The 18,569-nt window shown below is 36.3% G+C and overlaps 1 protein-coding gene across 6 annotated transcripts in view; it reads right to left on the reverse strand.

The window, feature by feature from the left end:
- The window catches only part of LOC148955763 (uncharacterized), a 280,415-nt gene that overhangs the window by 104,692 nt on the left and 157,154 nt on the right, over nucleotides 1-18,569 (reverse strand). For all 6 annotated transcript variants that reach the window (XM_089104165.1, XM_089104158.1, XM_089104175.1 and 3 more), the window contains one exon: nucleotides 6,523-6,676. In XM_089104165.1, the coding sequence (XP_088960291.1) occupies nucleotides 6,523-6,676 (154 nt within the window). The remainder of the gene's footprint in view (nucleotides 1-6,522; nucleotides 6,677-18,569) is intronic.

Consider the following 18,569-nt stretch of genomic DNA (forward strand, 5'->3'; position numbering starts at 1 on the left):
TTAAAATACTATGATCTAACATGTCAAAGGCCTTAGAAAAATTCAAAAATAAGCCCAATACAGTTTTTTTAAGGTCGAGTTGTGAGTGTATGAACTGTGTGGCGTCAATTAGAGCATGAAAAGTTGAGAATTTCGGCCTAAAGCCATATTGGTGAGGAGAAATCAAGGATACGGAATGCTGACTGTCAAACAGAAAGGGAGACAGACGTCTGAAGATGATTCTCTCGAGCACTTTGGATATAACAGGAAGAATTGAGATTGGACGATAATTACCTATCTCAGTTGGATCGCCCTTTTTAAGAACTGGAATAACAATGGCTGACTTTAGTAAATCAGGGAAAAATCCGTGGGTTAAAGATAGGTTGGCAATATGCTTGATGGGCTCGTAGACAAAAGGAGATATGGTCTTCAGGAGCTTATTACTTAATCCAAGACAGTAAGGAGTAAAACTATTAGGGAGAGAACCGATGATTTGAAGTACCTCATTGCTATCAGTTGGGCAGAAAAACATGGATCTAAAATTGAAGCAAGGGAATACAGCCTGTGAGGAGGAGCGGGAGTCAGTATGAGGAACATTCAAAAAATAATTATTAAATGCATCAGGTGCATGTAAAGGGTCAATTAATCTACCATTTGTGTCTTTAAGGCGAATAGGTATAGACTTTGATTTTCTATTTTTTGAAAGTATATCATTAATGGTGGACCATATCTTTTTCAGATTTCCTTTGCAATTGAGAATTTTTGTATAATAATAATTTTTCTTCGCTTCACGGATGAGTTTAGTGTATAAGTTTTTATAATGTTTATAATTAGATAGGTCAATATCACTACGGGTCTTACAGGATAACTTATATAATTTGTTTTTACGATATGAGGAGACAATGAGGCTATGTGACATCCAGGGGCAAATAGGGATATTTTTCCGGTTAGGTTTACGAATAGGAAAAGTTGAATGGATAATCTCACTTAGCCTTTGCGCAAAACCATTTGTGGCAGAATTTACCTCGTGACAATTTAAGACATCGGACCAGTCAGTGGTTCTTAGGCCATCGATGAAATGGTTTATATTTTCAGAACTGTAGTTTCGAGTAGGTGTTGGGATATTAATTCTAGACCGTAGAGGTAGTGGTTGCGAAGGTAGAGACAAGTAAATAGGAAAATGGTCTGACAGATCCGAAAATACTATATTTGAGGACAGGTCATTTCCCAGGTAAGTGGATACAAAAATGTTGTAAATTAATTTTGAATTTTATCTCACAGGATCGACTCTACTGGGGAAAAAAATTGTGGGTAGAAGACCACTCGCGGTTACCGATTCAAAAAAAGTGTCAGATTCAATATTTTTACCAACATTGAGTAGGTTGCAATTAAAGTCCCCAAGAACTATTGCCTTTTTATGGGGTAGGTTAATAAAATTAGAAAAATCATCAAACAGATTACAAAAACATGAGGTCGGAAATGGAGGAGGTTTATAAAATAAGGAGAGTATATAGGAATTTTGGCCGATAACTATGTTTACAATTATTGAATAAATACATCTGAGATTTAGTTGTGTAGAGAAAATAGATTCGCACTCTGATAGCCTGGTAAAATTTACATTTTAACGGATGTAAAGTGAGATACCACCAGAACACTTAGTCAATCTCCTGGGCATATGGATTATTTAGTAACCAGGGAGTAAAAAATCACTAGTGTCATCATTATCGGAAAGCCATGTCTCTGTTAATCCTATTACATCGAAAGGGCAGACACCATTAATTGAAATTAAATCTTTAAACTTGAGCCACTTATCCCGGATGCTTCTGATTGTTGAAACAAAGAACATTAAGGGAATTATTATTTACTAGTTTTGGCTTCACATTAGTAGCAAAATCGAAAATATCAAGGTATTTACAACTAGCATTTGTTAAGGTACCAGGGGGGCTGCTTATAGGGTTGGCATGCTGATTATCATCTATATCGGGATAATTAAAAACACTGTTATTGGAAAGGGATAAATTAGTTAAAAACAAAAGTCACACATTAAATAGTCGTCATGCGTTCTGATTGTGACTCAATCAGCCTATGTTGGCTTAAAACACTCTCAATTTGAATTTCTGCTTCGGAAACTATGGTCTCGCCAAAGTGAGTTTTTGCCAGATTCTTCAGAATAATGCATTTCAACTGATAGGGTTACTCTGATTGGAAGATGAGCATAGAGGTAACTGTAAAGCTGGCTAATTTAAAGTACACGTTTGATTCATCTTCCAAAGCCTTTGGAGAAACTGTGAAATCTGTGGGGAGTAATTCCAGGTAGCTTTGTCGGTCGTGATGTCTTTCCTTGCGTAGGATTTTCCGAAAGGGGTTCTTCAGGTTTTTTGGGGGGCACTTGCTATCAAGGGGAACCATGCATTAGTTTTGTCTCGGATGAGATTATTCTGAAAACTGTCAACACTAGGGGAAGCTTTGGGAACTCTTGGTGTCCGGGGGGATGCTGGGTGCCTGGGGCCGGTGGGTGGTTCAGGGGCTGTTGGTTGCCTGGGGCCTGTGGGGGGACGGGGGACTCTTGGTGTCCTTGGGACTTGCATTGCTACAAAAGGGATTGGAAGTTGTTGCTCTTTTGCTATTCTTAGTATCTCTGCCCTTTGTTTATATTTGGGACAGCTTCCTTTATCTAGGGACTGGTGTTTGCCCTTACAATTAGTATATATTAGGTCAAATTGACAGTTTGACTCATTATGGTCCTTGCCAAGGCAAATCTTACAAATGTTGGAATCCTCTCTACAGTATTTATCTGAGTGACCAAGCTTTAGACATTTAATACACTGTAATGGCTTTTCTTTGTAAGGCTTGAAAGTTTTTTGTTGGCCAAAGAGGAACACTTTGTCAATATTAAATTTTCCTTGAAGCTCAAACAACACAGTTTTAAAGTTTGAGGTTTCAGTGGTTTCGCGACCAAGGGTATGAACACTAGAGACCGGAATGCATTCACCTTTTCCATTCATCAATGCTTCCATCAAGTCCGTGTTTAGAAATGATTTAGGGATATTGTAGAGCACTATCTTTGTTTTTATTGGGCTTGGGGACCACAGGTGGGCTGTGACAACAACATTTCCAACACTTTTTACCTCCATTACCTTTTTCACTGATGTGGGATCGTTCAAAAGGATATCTAGGGATCCTGATCTGTTTATATTCATATTAAAGTTGCAAAGAATGGTCTTGAAGAGGGAAACTCGCAACTTTGGTAGATCACGGTTGTTAAACAAGCAATTATCAGATTGGGGAACTAGTTGAATAATTACCAGGAAATCGGCTGGATCTCCTGAAGAGTTGTTCGTGGTATCAGTTTGATGTATTATTGCTGAATCTGGTGGAGTTTTTGTTCTCTGTCTTCTACGTTTAGCCGAGTTTACTATCTTAAAGCCTTCTTCATCTTTTTCAGTATCAGTTGTTGAGGGGGATGGACAATGGGTGGTATCCATGTTTAGGGTATGAATACTCTTCAAAGAGGTCGCTGGTACATTCGCAGCTTTAGGGGGGTTCTAGCAAGGGCTTTTGAAGATGGTTGAAATGGTGACTTACTCATATCCCTATCAGGAGGTTGTTTTGGAGGCTCCTTTTTCCAAACATTTGAGCTATTCAAACTCACAAATTCGAACACTAATTAGAAATTGTTTCTCAATAAATTCAAAATAATCAACAATAACGAGAAAAGTACCTGTAATCTGGTTTAGTGTTTACTAATCAGTTGCCAAAAATTTAAATATTCACTATTTTAACAAAGTTAAATAGATTAATGGGTCACCTTAAGTCAAAGTATCCACAAGTCTTATCCAAGACAGGAATTATTCACGTTTTGTTCACAGATTAGGTTGCAAAATTGCTGGTATCCAGATTATAAATCTGGGAACAAAGCTACATTGGACAAAGTGTATCAACAAAGCTTAATTGGAACAAAGCTACAACAAGGAACGGGTGGCATGCCTTTATTGGGGGGTAGTTTCAGGCGGAAGCGTTTTCTGGAGTACAAATTCCAAAGTAAACAGATGGCAGTGGGATTTACACCAAGTTTAGTAGCTTTCAGTAGCATGACTGCATAGACAAGAGTCGAAGGCACGTTTAATTTCGTATCTGGCAAAGAAAAGGCTTTCTTCAGAAAGATCAGCATCGATTAAAATATTATTGGTTAGAGATAGGGCATCGACACATTCTGATTCTCGCTAAAAAACGAGCTAATATGGAGGGGCATAAAAAATTTCTTCAAGTTATCTTAAAAACAGCAGCTCGAAGAGCTTACAGAAGGATATAGCAACGGTGATCAGACAAAATGATGAGGATTGGAGCAGGGATCTTTCTTTTTTAGAAATGGATAAGAGATCTCCAATACAGAAGAAGGAGGGAACTGTCACCTGGGTGAATATCATCTGCATAAGAAGGAAAAGATGGATTTTGAGGAGTGTATCACAGTGTTTCAGATAGATTGCACTAACACGATCAATAGCAGACAAGGACTTCCATTTTAGTTTTTGAATAGCCTCTGCTACGGAAGCAGTGCTAACAACAAAGTCGGCGTCTAGCTCACAGGCCAAGAAATTGCTTAGGCTTCTTCATAGTCACTCGACGATGGGATCAGGAGCCGAAAACTTGGATTTATGATATCACACCACTCACTTACAGGAACGTCGGCAGAAGATGCAGTAGACGAGGCGACAAACCTGAAAACCAAATTCCGATCTCGATCTTGTTCTGATCTCGCAATCCGATCTCCGCGAGCAGAGTAATTATTAATAAGATTTTTAAGATGCACACGAAGCAGCTTGGTGAATTTTCTCTTTATGGAAATCCTTATATGATTGATAAGCCCAGAATTTGGACGCCCACATTCTTTCCACACAGAATATCATAGCTTTTATGGACTACAAGAAGGCATAAAATCAGAGTTTTATGATGTATGACTACAAGAAGTCATAGTATGACTACTTGTAGTCATACTATGTATGACTTGTAGTCACAGTCTTGTATGACTACAAGAAGTCATAAAATCAGCTCTTATGAGCTACAAGAAGTCATGGACTACAAGAAGTCATAAAATCAGAGTTTTATGATGTATGACTACAAGAAGTCATAGTATGACTACTTGTAGTAATACTATGTATGACTTGTAGTCACAGTCTTGTATGACTACAAGAAGTCATAAAATCAGCTTTTATGGACTACAAGAAGTCATGGACTACAAGAAGTCATAAAATCAGAGTTTTATGATTTATGACTACAAGAAGTCATAGTATGACTACTTGTAGTCATACTATGTATGACTTGTAGTCACAGTCTTGTATGACTACAAGAAGTCATAAAATCATTGTCAACAATCCAGGAATAATTTCTTTCCAATCTCGATCCAAAAGTTCTGTTTGTTTTTCTATAAAACAGGGGGCATGGCTGATTTCGGCACCATAAACATCTAAACACGTCTAGACCTTGTTTCTAGGCAACTGGAATGATTTCTGGAGGACATGAAATGGCAAGCAGATTTTATTAAAATAAATTCGACTGATTCAATGAGCAGGGTTTGAAAGATTTTTAACCGATAAAGACGATATTGAGGTGATAATGGACCAGATAGAATGATTCGGTAGCCCGAAAAAGGCACTAGGATTGAGAGTTTATCGTTAGATGGTCAGATAACTAATGATCAGCTACATCATTTAATACAGCAGCTACATTTAAAACTGCAAGCACAATCAATTTTGCTTATCATATAAGCAACCTATGCAGGATTAATAAGTCCATCTTATATTTATAATTTATTTACTTTCAAGAGGAAAATAATTTCATCATTTATAGTTAATTAATTAATTATTTAGTTATGTATTTTATCATTAATTAAACAATACTTACTGTTTGTTTTATTGCTGTAGCAAACATTATAGTTGTCAAGACAAGGAGCTTCAAATGCTTTTTTTTAGCCTACTTTGGAGCAAAGAATCCGGGGAAGTCCTCCTCCTTCAGGTGGGTGCAGTTTTTATTTATCTTTTTGTGCAAATATATTAACTACCAGGGGGAGGGGCAATTACCCTCACCTTCCTTAGCTTGGGTAAAGAGACAGCAAAATCAAACAGACTCAAGATTATAGTATTAAGTATTTTGTTTTCCTGGCAAGATCCTTACTCTTATTTCTGCATCCACATACTTGTGATATATACAGTTCTATACCTCAATTTTTCTGTCCCAAACTTTTTTCTATTTCACTTTTGTTCCTTCTTTCCCCATTTCCCACTTTTATTCCCCACTGTTTTACTCTTATTTCTCCCTTCACATAATTGTGACATATACAATACTATGCCTCGCTTTTTCTGTTTTCATATTTTCTTTCCAGAACTTTTTTCTAAATCGCTTTTGTTCCCTATTTCTGCGTGATTAACTCAGGAATCCTGGAGAAACAAAACCCAATAAATTATTAAAAAAGATAATATTAAAAAGTGAAAAAAGATACAGTAATAAAGCAATAACAATGAGAATACAAAACTAAAAGAGAAATACCTGTACACTGGTTAATAATATTTGCTTAGGTGCAGTTCTGGTTGAAAGTTCCTCATCTTCTTCATTATCAAAAGATTCAGGTGGAAAAATGGAGTCGTGCGATACAGCTATCCCGCTTGCATAAGCATCACCTATCACAGGGGAGCGATTTGACCTGTAAAGAAATTTCTTATTAAAGACATTATCAGGCATCGTTTTATTCTAAATTTATTTATACACAGTAACATAAAAAATAGTTCCGGGATAATGAATCCCAAAAGAGGGAGCAGGCCAGCCCCCTCGCCTCTTTATCAGCGCTAGGTATAGCCCTAAGTATAGTCTCAAGTCGAAAAAAAAAATCAAATCCGTATTTCTTGGTATTATTAACCAACTGATGATGTACATAAATAATAAATGTACACTAATTTTTCAACTCGTTTTCAAACGGGACTAAAAAGTAGAATTTTTTTTTCTTGAGAATCTATGAATACAAGTGAAAACGAGTGGCGCAAAACGGATTGGGCTTTACACAATGTAGATACAAAATAGATCTAAGTCATAAATGCTTAATTGAGAAAATTCGGTGAGGAAAGGAGTTAAAGAGATCAAGTAATGTAAAATTCAACCCGTTTTGCGCCCCTTGTTTTCACTTATATTGATAGATTCTTGAACAAAAAATTTCTACTTTTTAGACAATTTAAAAACTTTTTTTTTACCTTTTAGTATTCTCTAACACTAAAAGTCTTCTCAAAGATTCAAGCCTAAGCTACCACACCCAGAGCCAAGTGTTCTTACAGCTGCGCTATCAAGTCTTATATAACAGTATTTATTTATAATTTTTGTTGTGCCCAATCACCCGTTTATATTGTTTTATTCATACAATATAGAAGACGGGGTAATTTTGGTACTGTATAATTGTACTGTCATCAAGAGAACATATACTACTTAAAAATTTGTAACTTATGTTTTGTAATATTCGGAAATTTGAGTAATATTCGGAAATGGACGAAAATGGCTCAACAATTCCACAAATTTATGTAACAAAAAACAAGTCGGTGACTTGAGGACGAGTTAATGAAAACAAGACAACAGTCTTGTGAGTTAAATCTTCCGAACTAAACACTAAAGCTACGATATCAAAAGCGTGGCAGCATCTGATTCCCCAGTCAATACTGATTAAAATATAAGCCACTACAATCACAATTGTAGCATCAGCTTGCCTTTGGGTTGCCTTATTTATATAAGGCAATCCACTTTGGTAAATGGCAATAAACAAATGGAAGGACCCACTCTTTCGGAAAAGATCGGATCAGGTACAATCCTCCAAAGGAAAAAAGTACGACAAATAGCTTATTATTACTGTCAACCAAGTTCGGTTCAGTCGTTTCGGGTATATGGTCTAACAGCATGAATTTAGGCAGCAAAAATAAATTTTTATAGTGAGATCAAGTGTGTATCAGCTAGAACAGTATTTCAAAGTTTGGAGCACGTGCCCCCGGGGTATGAGAGAGTTGGGGGGAGGGGGGTAAGCGTTGCAGCGATGTTCGGTTAGGATATGTACCTGCACCGTGTAAGAAACACACTATTGGACGGGGAACCATATCTCAGATTAGAATAACAACCAGAGAATCAAATTATGAAGAACTGTCATCTCAGCACAAGCAATTTCATCTTTCTCAACAATACAAATAAATGTTATTCATAATATACCTTACATTTATACTTATTATTATATTAACCGAAAAAAAACGGAAAAAAAATATACTTTGATTGTAAACCCTATGCCCTCATTTTTTAACAAGGAGTACTCAGCGTTTAAAAAGTTACTGAAAGGGTACACTTATGTCAACAGTTTGGGAGATATGGAAGTAAAATATACGAATCCCAAAAGAGAAAGAACTATTCTTTCAACCGGGATTCAAGGCCCCAGCACAAAGCTGAAATAAACAACAAAAAAAGGGGTAAAATATATTATAGTTAAAAAACAAGGGGTAAATATAGCAAGCTAAAGAAAAGGAATGGGAAAAGATTTACATAACCCTCAGAGCTATGGCACCCAACTCGGACATTATTATAATAAATCGTACTATCGATTCGTTTCGTATCGTTTTTCAGAGGCAACGCTATAGCGTTGCCTATAGTAAAGGCCATACGGCTCCAATGTTTTATTATTACTATTTTTTTCCCCAGAGGCACTTCATATGGAAGGGGTCGTCGTAGAAACTTCAAAAGGGACTCATTCGATTGGAAATCGAGAGTTCTAGTGCCCTTTTTAATAGTCGAAAGTGATTGGAGGGCAACTAGCCCCCCACGCCCATCATTCCCCCAAATATATCCAATCAAAATTTTGAGATAGCCATTTTGTTCAGCGTAGTTGATTTCCAGATACAATATATATTTTTGAGGATGAAACTCCCCCACAACTCTCAGGGAAAGGGTCTTAATTTATATCCTGGGGGCATGTAAGGTTTTTATAGAAGGCGTTGTCGTAGAAACTTCAAAACAGGCTCATTCAACTGGAAATTCAAAGGGCTAGTGCCATTTTTAATAGTCAAAAGTGATTGGAGGACAACTAGACCCCCCCCCACGCCCATCATTCCCCAAAACACATCCAATCAAAATTTTCAGATAGCCATTTTGTTCAGCGTAGTTGATTTCCAGATAGAAAATATTCTCTTGAGGAGGACACTCCCCCACAACCCTCAAGGCAACGGTTCTAAGTTATACCCTGGGGGCATATAAGGTTTTTATAGAAGGCATTGTCGTAAAAACTTCAAAATCATTCAATTGGAAATTCAAAGGGCTAGTACCCTTTTTAATATTCGACAGTGATTGGAGGGCAACTAATCCCCCTCTCACGCCCACCTTTTCCCGAAACGCATCCAATCAAAATTTTGAGACAGCCATTTTATTAAACGGAGATTTAAGTTCTGGAAATTAGGACTTTGAGGATGACAATCCCCCAACAGCCCTCAGGGTAAGGGTTGTAAGTTATGCCCTGGGGGCATATAAGGTTTTGTATAGACAACGATGTCGTACAAACTTTAGAAAGGGCTCATTCGATTGGAAATTTAAATGGCTAGTTCCCTTTTTAATAGTCAGAAGTGGTTCTAAGGCAACTGACACCCCTTCCACACCCACCATTTCCCCAAACACATCCAATCAATATTTTGATATAACAATTTTGTTCAACGTAGTTGAAAGTTCTGGAAATTATATGTTTGAGCAGGACTCCCCCCCCAGTCTTCAGGGGCAAGGGTTATAAGTTATGCCCTGGGGGCATATATGGGTCTTATAGAAGGGATGCTCGTATTAACTTCAAAGAGGGACCATTTGAATGGAAATTGAAAGTTCTAGTTCACTTTTTAAGAGTCAAAAGAGAATGGAGGCCAACTGGCGCCCTTCCCCTTCATGCCCTTTTTTCCTCAGATCCTTCCGAGAATAACTTTGAAATAGCTTTTTTTAAAATGGTGTAAATACCATAAAATGAAAACTCCGGGGTCAACACAGCCCCCCAGGGCCCGAAGGCAGGTGTTGTAAGTTATGCCCTGGGGGAATATATGGTTCTTATTGAACTCATGCTCGTAAAAAATTCAGAGATGGGTAATTTGATTGGAAATTGAAAGTTCTGGTTAACCTTTTTAGAGTCAAAAGAGATTGAAGGGCAACTAGCCCCCCACATCTCTTTTTCCCAATATGCATCCAATAAAAATTTTAAGATAGCCATTAATTTAAAAATTTCTCAAAAGTCAGATAACAAAAACCCAGGTGTCGTCACAACCCCCCAGGGCCCAGGAACAGGCGTTGTAAGTTATGCCCTGGGGCATATATTGTTCGTACGAAAGGGATGCTCGTATAAACTTCATAGAGGGCTTATTTGATTGGATATTGAAAGTTTGAGCTCACTTTTTAATAGTCAAAAGTGATCCGAGGGCAGCTAGCCCCCCCCCCCCCCACGCCTTCTTTTTCAAAACCCATCTGATGAAACTTTTGAGATAGACATTTTGTTAAAAATATTTCAAAGGTCGGACAAGAAAAATTCGGGTGTCAATAGAACCCGCCAGGGCACAGGAGAAGGCGTTCCAAGTTATGCCCTAAGGGCATGTATGGTTCTTATGAAAGGGATGCCCGTATAAACTTCATATAGGGCTCATTGGATTGGAAATTGAAAGTTCTAGTTCAATTTTTAAGAGTCAAGAGATATCCGAGGGCAACTAGCCCCCCCCCCCCACACACACCCTTTTTTACTTAAACCCGTCCGGTAAGAACTTTGAGATAGCTTTTTTTAAAATAGTTCAAAGACCATATAACGAAAACTCAGGGGTCAAAACAGCCCCCGAAGGCCCGAGGGCAGGTGTTGTAAGTTATGTCCTGGGGGAATATATGGTCCTTATTGAACTCAGCTCGTAAAAAATTCAGAGATGGGTAATTTGATTGGAAATTGAAAGTTCTGGTTATCCTTTTTAGAGTCAAAAGAGATTGGAGGGCAACTAGCCCCCCACGCCCCATTTTCCCGGAATGCATCCAATAAAAATTTTAAGATAGCCATTAAGTTAAAAATTTCTCAAAAGTCAGATTACAAAAACTCAGGTGTCGTCACAACCCCACAGGGCCCAGGAACAGGCGTTGGGGGGGGGCAGCTAGCCCCCCCCCACGCCTTGTTTTTAAAAACCCATCAGATGAAAAGTTTGAGATAGACATCTTGTTAAAAATAGTTCAAAGGTTGGACAAGAAAAATTCGGGTGTCAATAGAACCCCCCAGGGCACGGGAGAAGGCGTTCTAAGTTATGCCCTGAGGGCATGTATGCTTCTTATGAAAGGGCTGCTCGTATAAACTTCATAGAGGGCTCATTGGATTGGAAATTGAAAGTTTTAGTTCAATTTGTAAGAGTCAAAAGATATCCGAGGGCAACTAGCCCCCCCCCCCCACACACACACCCTTTTTTCCCCAAGCCTCCGATACAATTTTTATAAGAGCCATTTCATTAAAAATAGTTTAAACGTCAAATGAGAAAGATTCCTGTGTTAGCGCAACCTCCCAAGGTCCGGAGGCGGACGTTACGGACAATATTCTAGGGGCATATACAGCTTTTACGAAAGGAATGCTCACGAAAAATTTAGCATATACCCTTTTGGTTGGAAATTGAAAGGTCTTGTATAATTTTAAAAATTCAAAAGATATGGCTGAACCCCTAGCCCCCCCCCCCTCCTTCACACCTGCCGTGACTCCGATAAAAATTTTTAGTTAGACATTTTGTTAAAAATCGTTCAAAGTTCTGATAACAAAAAACTCCGTTGTCGACACAGCCCTCCCGGGGCCCGGGGGTAGGCGTTGTAAGTTATACTCTGGGGGCATATATGGTTGTTATGGAAGGGATGCTTGTATAAAATTCCTAGAAGGTTCTTTTGATTGGATATTGATATTTTTAATTCACTTTTTAAGATTCATAACGCATTGGAGGGCAGCTAGCCTCCCCCCATTCTCCATTTATTTTTTTCCCAGGGGCACTTTGCATCGAAGGGGTCGTCATATAAACCTAAAAAGGGGTTTACTTAATTAGAAATCGAGAGTTTCTAGTGCCCTTTTATTAGAACACTGTGTTAGGTGCGCATCTGGCCCCCCATGCCCTTTTTCTCAGGATACATCTGATAACAAATTTGATCTAGTCATTTCGTTAGATACACTTGGAAGACATAGTAACGGTAAATCATTTGCGTATGGTAACTTTGTACAAAAAAGTTCTAAGGTAAAATAAAGAAATTTCCTGTGTCGACACCCCCCCCCCCAGGACTGGGGCCGGCGTTTTAAGTATTGCTTTTGGAGCATATATGGCTCTTATGGAAGGTATGCTCGTATAAACTTTAGTTGGGGTTCATTTGAATAAAAATTAAAAGTTGTAGTTCATTTTCTCAGAGTGAAAAAAAGATCAGAGCGTAACTAGCCCCTCCCGCCCTCCACGCCTTTGTTTGTATCGGATGGATAAACCCATCCGATAAAAAATTCCATTTGATCCTTTTCTTAAATATAGTTCAAAAGTCAGAAATTTAAAGTACTGGGTTGACATAAATCTCCCGGGCCCAGGGATAGGCATTGTAAGTTATACTATGCGAATATGTATGGTTCTTATAGAAGGGATACTCGTATAAACTTCAGAGAGGGCTCATTTGATTGAAAATAGAAAGTTGTAGTTCACTTTTAAAGAGTGAAAAGAGAACAAAGCTTAATCTAGTCCCCCACGACCTTTTTCCCCAAACCCATTCGACAAAAATTTTGATATAGCAATTTTGTTAAAAATAGTTCAAACATCAGATAATAAAAACTCCGAGGTTGACACGACTCATTTTTTTCATTTTGATATTGTTACTTTGATACCAGTTTTGATACTTTGATGATCATTTGATTTTTTTTTTTAAATTTGATATTTAAACAAGGAATTTTTCAAAAATCTGAAATTTTCTTCAACCAAAAACGAAAAAAAATAATAAAAAAAAGCTTTCCTGAAAAACAGTTTTTCAAAGAAAAGTAAAGGCCATTTTAAACTTAAGCTCAGCAGATACAAACAGAAATTAAATAAACAATCAATGCAAACAAATACAATAGATATTAATGTAAATTAATAAATAAATCTTAAAATGAGTGAAACTTAAATTGAATATACAAATCAAGCTTGAAACGAACAAAAATCACCACAAACGAGAGTTTGGGTATGACCTCCTTCTCCCACTGTAAAAGTCTAAAACCTTCTGCGTCATTGGCGCTTTACTGAAAACCATATGCGTCTTGAACAGTCTTGGAAAGTATAAACAATATCAAATTGAATGTTTGATGTATAATGACATTAATTGTTGAAATATCCATCAGTTCAAGAATTTATTTCACTATAATTGTATTTTTATTTTCAATACTTTAAGAACAGGAAAAGAAAATATTTGTATTATAATCTGTTTTCAGTTAAGCGCCAATGACGCAGTAGGCTTTCGGTTTTTATTTATAGTTAGGAAAGGAGGAGTATCCAAACAATTGTTTGTATGGAAACTATATTTGTCTTTAACAACTTTAAAAAGAACTAATAAATTAAACTGAATATTTGATTGTAATGATATTAATTGCTGGTAGCTCATCAGTTCAAAATGTTACTGTAATTTTAATGTTAATTCTCAATATTAAGTGCAAAAGAAAACATTTGTCATAAAATTGGTTTTCAGTAAAGCGCCAATGACGCAGTAGGTTTTAGACTTTTACAGTGAGAGAAGGAGGTCATACCCAAACTTTTGTTTGTAGTGGTTTTTGTTCGTTTCAAGCTTGATTTCAATATTTAATTAAAGTTTCATTCATTTTAATATTTATTTATTCATTTACATTAATATCTATTTTATATTTGTTTGCATTGATTGTTTATTTAATTTCTGTTCGTTTTAAGTTTCATTTATACCTCAATGAAAATATTTTTTTTTTCGTTTTAAGCTTGATATTCATTAAATAAAAAAACAAGTTTTTTTTAACTGAAAGTAAGGAACGACGTTAAAACTTAAAACGAACAGATATTATTCCGTATATGAAAGGGCTGTCCCCTCCTCAACGCCTCGCTCTTTACGCTAAAGTTTTTTATTGTTTAAAAAAATAGAGTTGTGAGAAAGTCAAACTTTAGCGTAAAGAGCGAGGCGTTGAGGAGGGGACAGCCCTTTCAGATACGGAATAATTTCTGTTCGTTTTAAGTTTTAACGTCGTTCTTTACTTTCAGTTAGAAAAAAACTTGTTTTTTTTTTATTTAAATTTTGAACGTTTTTGTCTTTTAGGATGACTTAATCCCCCGAAGTTCCCGGAGGGAGGGCTGATAGTTATGAACTTTACCCAATGTTAACATATAGTATTGGTTATTGGGAAGTATACAGACGTTTTCAGGGGAGATTTTTCCTGGTAGTGAACGGGGGGTCCGGGGGTTATGTGGGAGGATTTTTCCATGAAGGAAGTCTTCATGGGGGAAGGGACATTGCTATGAAGGGGACGCCGGACTTCCCAGTATTATTTAAAAAAAGATCAGAAATTAAATATAAAAAAACAAGTTTTTCAACTGCAACAGCAGCAACATCAAAACTTTAAACGAACAGAAAATATTACATATATGATTGGGTTCAGCCCCTAGTCAATACCTCGCTCTTTAAGCCAAAGATTTTTTAATACTTTCATAAGAGCTATTTATTCTAATTAACGGCCTTTTTGATTAAGCGGTCATTATTAAAGAATTGGAACAAAATTCGGAATTTCGCTTACAGAGCAAGGTATTAACTAGGGGGCGAACCCCATAGTATACGTATTAAAAATATATTAATATAGAAGTTCGATACGTAAGTTAATTCGTAAGTTACGTATATTTATCACTAATAAAAACGTTCGTAAATAAAATTAAACAGGTTTCGAGAAAGCCATTTAACTAACCAAATAAAAGTAAATTTATATGAAAATTTTTTTTTAATTATTCATGTACGGTGAGCCAAGATCAAAACCTCCATTTATTCAAAAACGTTCAAAAATTAAATAAAAACAACAAGTTTTTTTTAACTGAAAGTAAGGAGCGACATTAAAACTTAAAACGAACAGAAATTATTCTGTATATGAAAGGGGCTGTCCCCTCCTCAACGCCTCGCTCTTTACGCTAAAGTTTGACTTTCTCACAACTTTTATTTTTTCTTAAACAATGAAAAACTTTAGCGTAAAGAGCGAGGCGTTGAGGACGGGACAGCCCCTTTCATATACAGAATAACTTCTGTTCATTTTAAGTTTTAATGTCGCTCCTTACTTTCAGTTATAAAACTTGTTTGTTTTTTTAATTAAATAAAAAAAACAAGTTTTTTAAACTGAAAGTAAGGAGCGACATTAAAACTTAAAACGAACAGAAATTATTCCGTACATGAAAGGGGCTGTCCCCTTCTCAACGCCTCGCTCTTTATTCCGTATATGAAAGGGGCTGTCCCCTCCTCAACGCCTCGCTCTTTACGCTAAAGTTTGACTGTCTCACAATTTTTTTTTTAAAACAATAAAAAACTTTAGCGTAAAGAGCGAGGCGTTGAGGAGGGGACAGCCCCTTTCATATACGGAATAAAGAGCGAGGCGTTGAGGAGGGGACAGCCCCTTTCATGTACGGACTAATTTCTGTTCGTTTTAAGTTTTAATGTCGCTCCTTACTTTCAGTTTAAAAAACTTGTTTTTTTTATTTAATTTCTGATCGTTTTTTAGTTAATGCAGCTTTTATTTGCATAAAAATTTTACTTTTCTTTTGCTAAATGAATGTCTTTACAAATTAACTTACGTAACTAACTTCTATATTCGTATATTTTTCTTCTGGCAAAAATTCAAAGTTGCAGATTTTTGCAGATATGAGCTTGAAACCTATGTAATAGGGTTTTCTGATACGCTGAATCTGACGTTGTGATTTTCATTAAAATTCTTCCACTTGTAGGGGATGTTTCCCCCTCTTTAAAAAATCGAGTAAATTTCCTCAGGCTTGTTGCCTTTGATGAGTAATACTAAACTTAATAAAATTTATATATTTAGAATCAGCATTATAAACACATTATTTTGATACATTTATTGACATCAAAATTCAGTTTTTAAAAGTTTCTATTACTATTGAGCCGTATCGATTGTTTTTTTATTGTTTTTTTTTATTACGTATATGTTATTACGTATATGAGGGGGTTCTCCCCTTAGTCAATACCAAGCTATTTACGTTAAAAGTTAAAAAAAAATTTGATTAATAAACACCAGAATCACAAAGACCGTTTAATTAGAATAGATAGCTCTTTTGAAATTACTGAAAAAAAACTGTAGCTTAAAGAGCGAGGTATTGACTTGGAGGAGAACCCCCTCACATACGTTATAATTTCTGTTCGTTTTAAGTTCTAATATTCCTTCTTACATTTCAGTTGAAAAAACTTGGTTTTTTTTTATTTAATTTCTGATCGTTTTTTAAATAATGCTTGGAAATCAGGCGCCCCCTTCATAGAAATGTCCCTTACCCCAAAGAAACATCCTACACGGCAATATACTCCATAGTAACCCCCGCCTCTAGCCCCCCCCTCCAGAAAAAATAATTACTTAAAATGTTTGTATACTTCCCAATCACCAATAAATAATGCTTGGAAGTCCGGCGCCCCCTTCATGGCGATTTCCCTTCCCACTTGAAAACTTACTACATGAACAGATCCTCCAACATAACCCCCAACCAACCCTTCACTCCCACTAGCAGAAAAAAAAACCTCCTGAAAACTTCTGTATACTTCCGAATAACCAATACTATATGTTAACAGTGGGTAAAGTTCATATCTTTTAGCCCTCCCTCTGGGTACTTCGGGGGATTAAGTCATCCCAAAAGACATATTTATCATATTTTCGACCATGCTGAACAAAATGGCTATCTCAAAATTTTAATCGGGTGACTTTGGTAAAAAAAATTAGCGTGGGAGGGGGTCTAGTTGCCCTCCATTTTTTTTGTTCAATTTAAAAGGGAAATATAAATTTTAATTTCATTTCAAATTAACCATCCCAATATAGTATTGTAACACTGGGTCGATACGATCACCCCTGGGGAAAAAAAAAAACAAAAAAAAAAAAAAACAAAACAAAAGAAAAAAACCCAACCGTTATATTTATTCTGGCAAAAAAAGCAAAAAAACCCAATTTTGTAGATAGGAGCTTGAAACCTCTACAGTAGGGTTCTCTGATACGCCAAATATGATGGTGTGATTTTCATTAAGGTTCTATAACTTTTAGGGGGTCTTTTCCCCTTTTTTTGAAAATCAGCCAAATTTTCTCAGGCGCGTAACTTTTGATGGGTAGCTTTAAACTTGATGAAAGTTATATATTTGAAATCAGCATTGAAATCTGATTCTTTTGATATATCTATTGGCATCAAAAACCCGTTTTCTAGAGTTTCGGTTACCATTGAGCCGGGTCGCTCCTTACTTACAGTTCGTTACCACGAACTGTTTGATCTATAAATCAAAACCGAACTTAACTAGTCGATAAATACAAAGCATTGTTTTAAACGTTAGAAGAATACATTTTGGTGCACGCAAAAAGGTCTTGAGTTGCAAAATAAGTCGTCTTGAACAAATGCTATAAAAAGTCAGTATAACAAGGCTTGTGACTTGAAGAAATCAGAAAATGGGGAAAGTTTGAGGGATTTTGGTATTGAAAATAGGGAGTCTTAGGGATTCTCCACCAGCCTTTAAGGGATTAAAAAAATTTAAAGTAGAAACACTGGTAATATAGCGTAAGAATCAATTTTGTTAACGTTCTTGTTCAAATAGTAAGCACGATAACATACTTACTTCCGGGTTGTGTCCTACTTTAATTCTACTCTTTTTTTCGCACTTAAATACTTTATTCCCGCATTAGTGGAATAGAAGCACTGGATTCTTGCTTACCTGAGAGGGACCAATAATACTATCCTAATTCATACCCTAAGCAGTGTTCAACTTCTGAGGGTAGACATTACGATTAACCAGTCAGAGTGAAGATTTTTAAAGTCCCAAGGACAGTGAAAATTAAGCCTAATTGTGAATTGGCTAAGTGGAAACTAGAACAACTAAATAAAGCTTAAAAACTGGGAAAATTCAACAATTCACTGGTTGCTGAAAAGACCCAAATATTCAGTTATACAGTTCTTGGTAGTACTAGGCGGCAAACTTAAAAAATGATTAAACGTGGATGAAAAATCAGCAAAAAATAAGCTAAAAACTTTTGACGTCAAAGATATTAAGATGGTGCAGCTTTTCTTTGAAGTTGTTGCTGTATTTGAGAATCAACAGATTTGTTAATGTTTGAATTTTTATGGACGCAAGGGATTGTCAAATTTAACTAACTAGATCTGCTTATTTAGTTTCACGGCTTAACGTGGCAACACTAACGAAAGTGTGGTACTGCCCTAAAAAGCTCATAAAAACGGAAGAAAAACCTTAGAATATAGCAGTTTTCAGGTAGGATTAGACCTAAAATGAGTCCAGGAGGAAGGGGGGTATTCAATTTGATTGGTACCTTAAGGCTTATTTTTTTTTATTAAGATGGA

Source organism: Artemia sp. Qi Xiang Cuo, chromosome 2 (assembly GCF_049724085.1).
Source record: "Artemia sp. Qi Xiang Cuo chromosome 2, ASM4972408v1, whole genome shotgun sequence".
Classification (NCBI taxonomy): Eukaryota; Metazoa; Arthropoda; class Branchiopoda; order Anostraca; family Artemiidae; genus Artemia; species Artemia sp. Qi Xiang Cuo.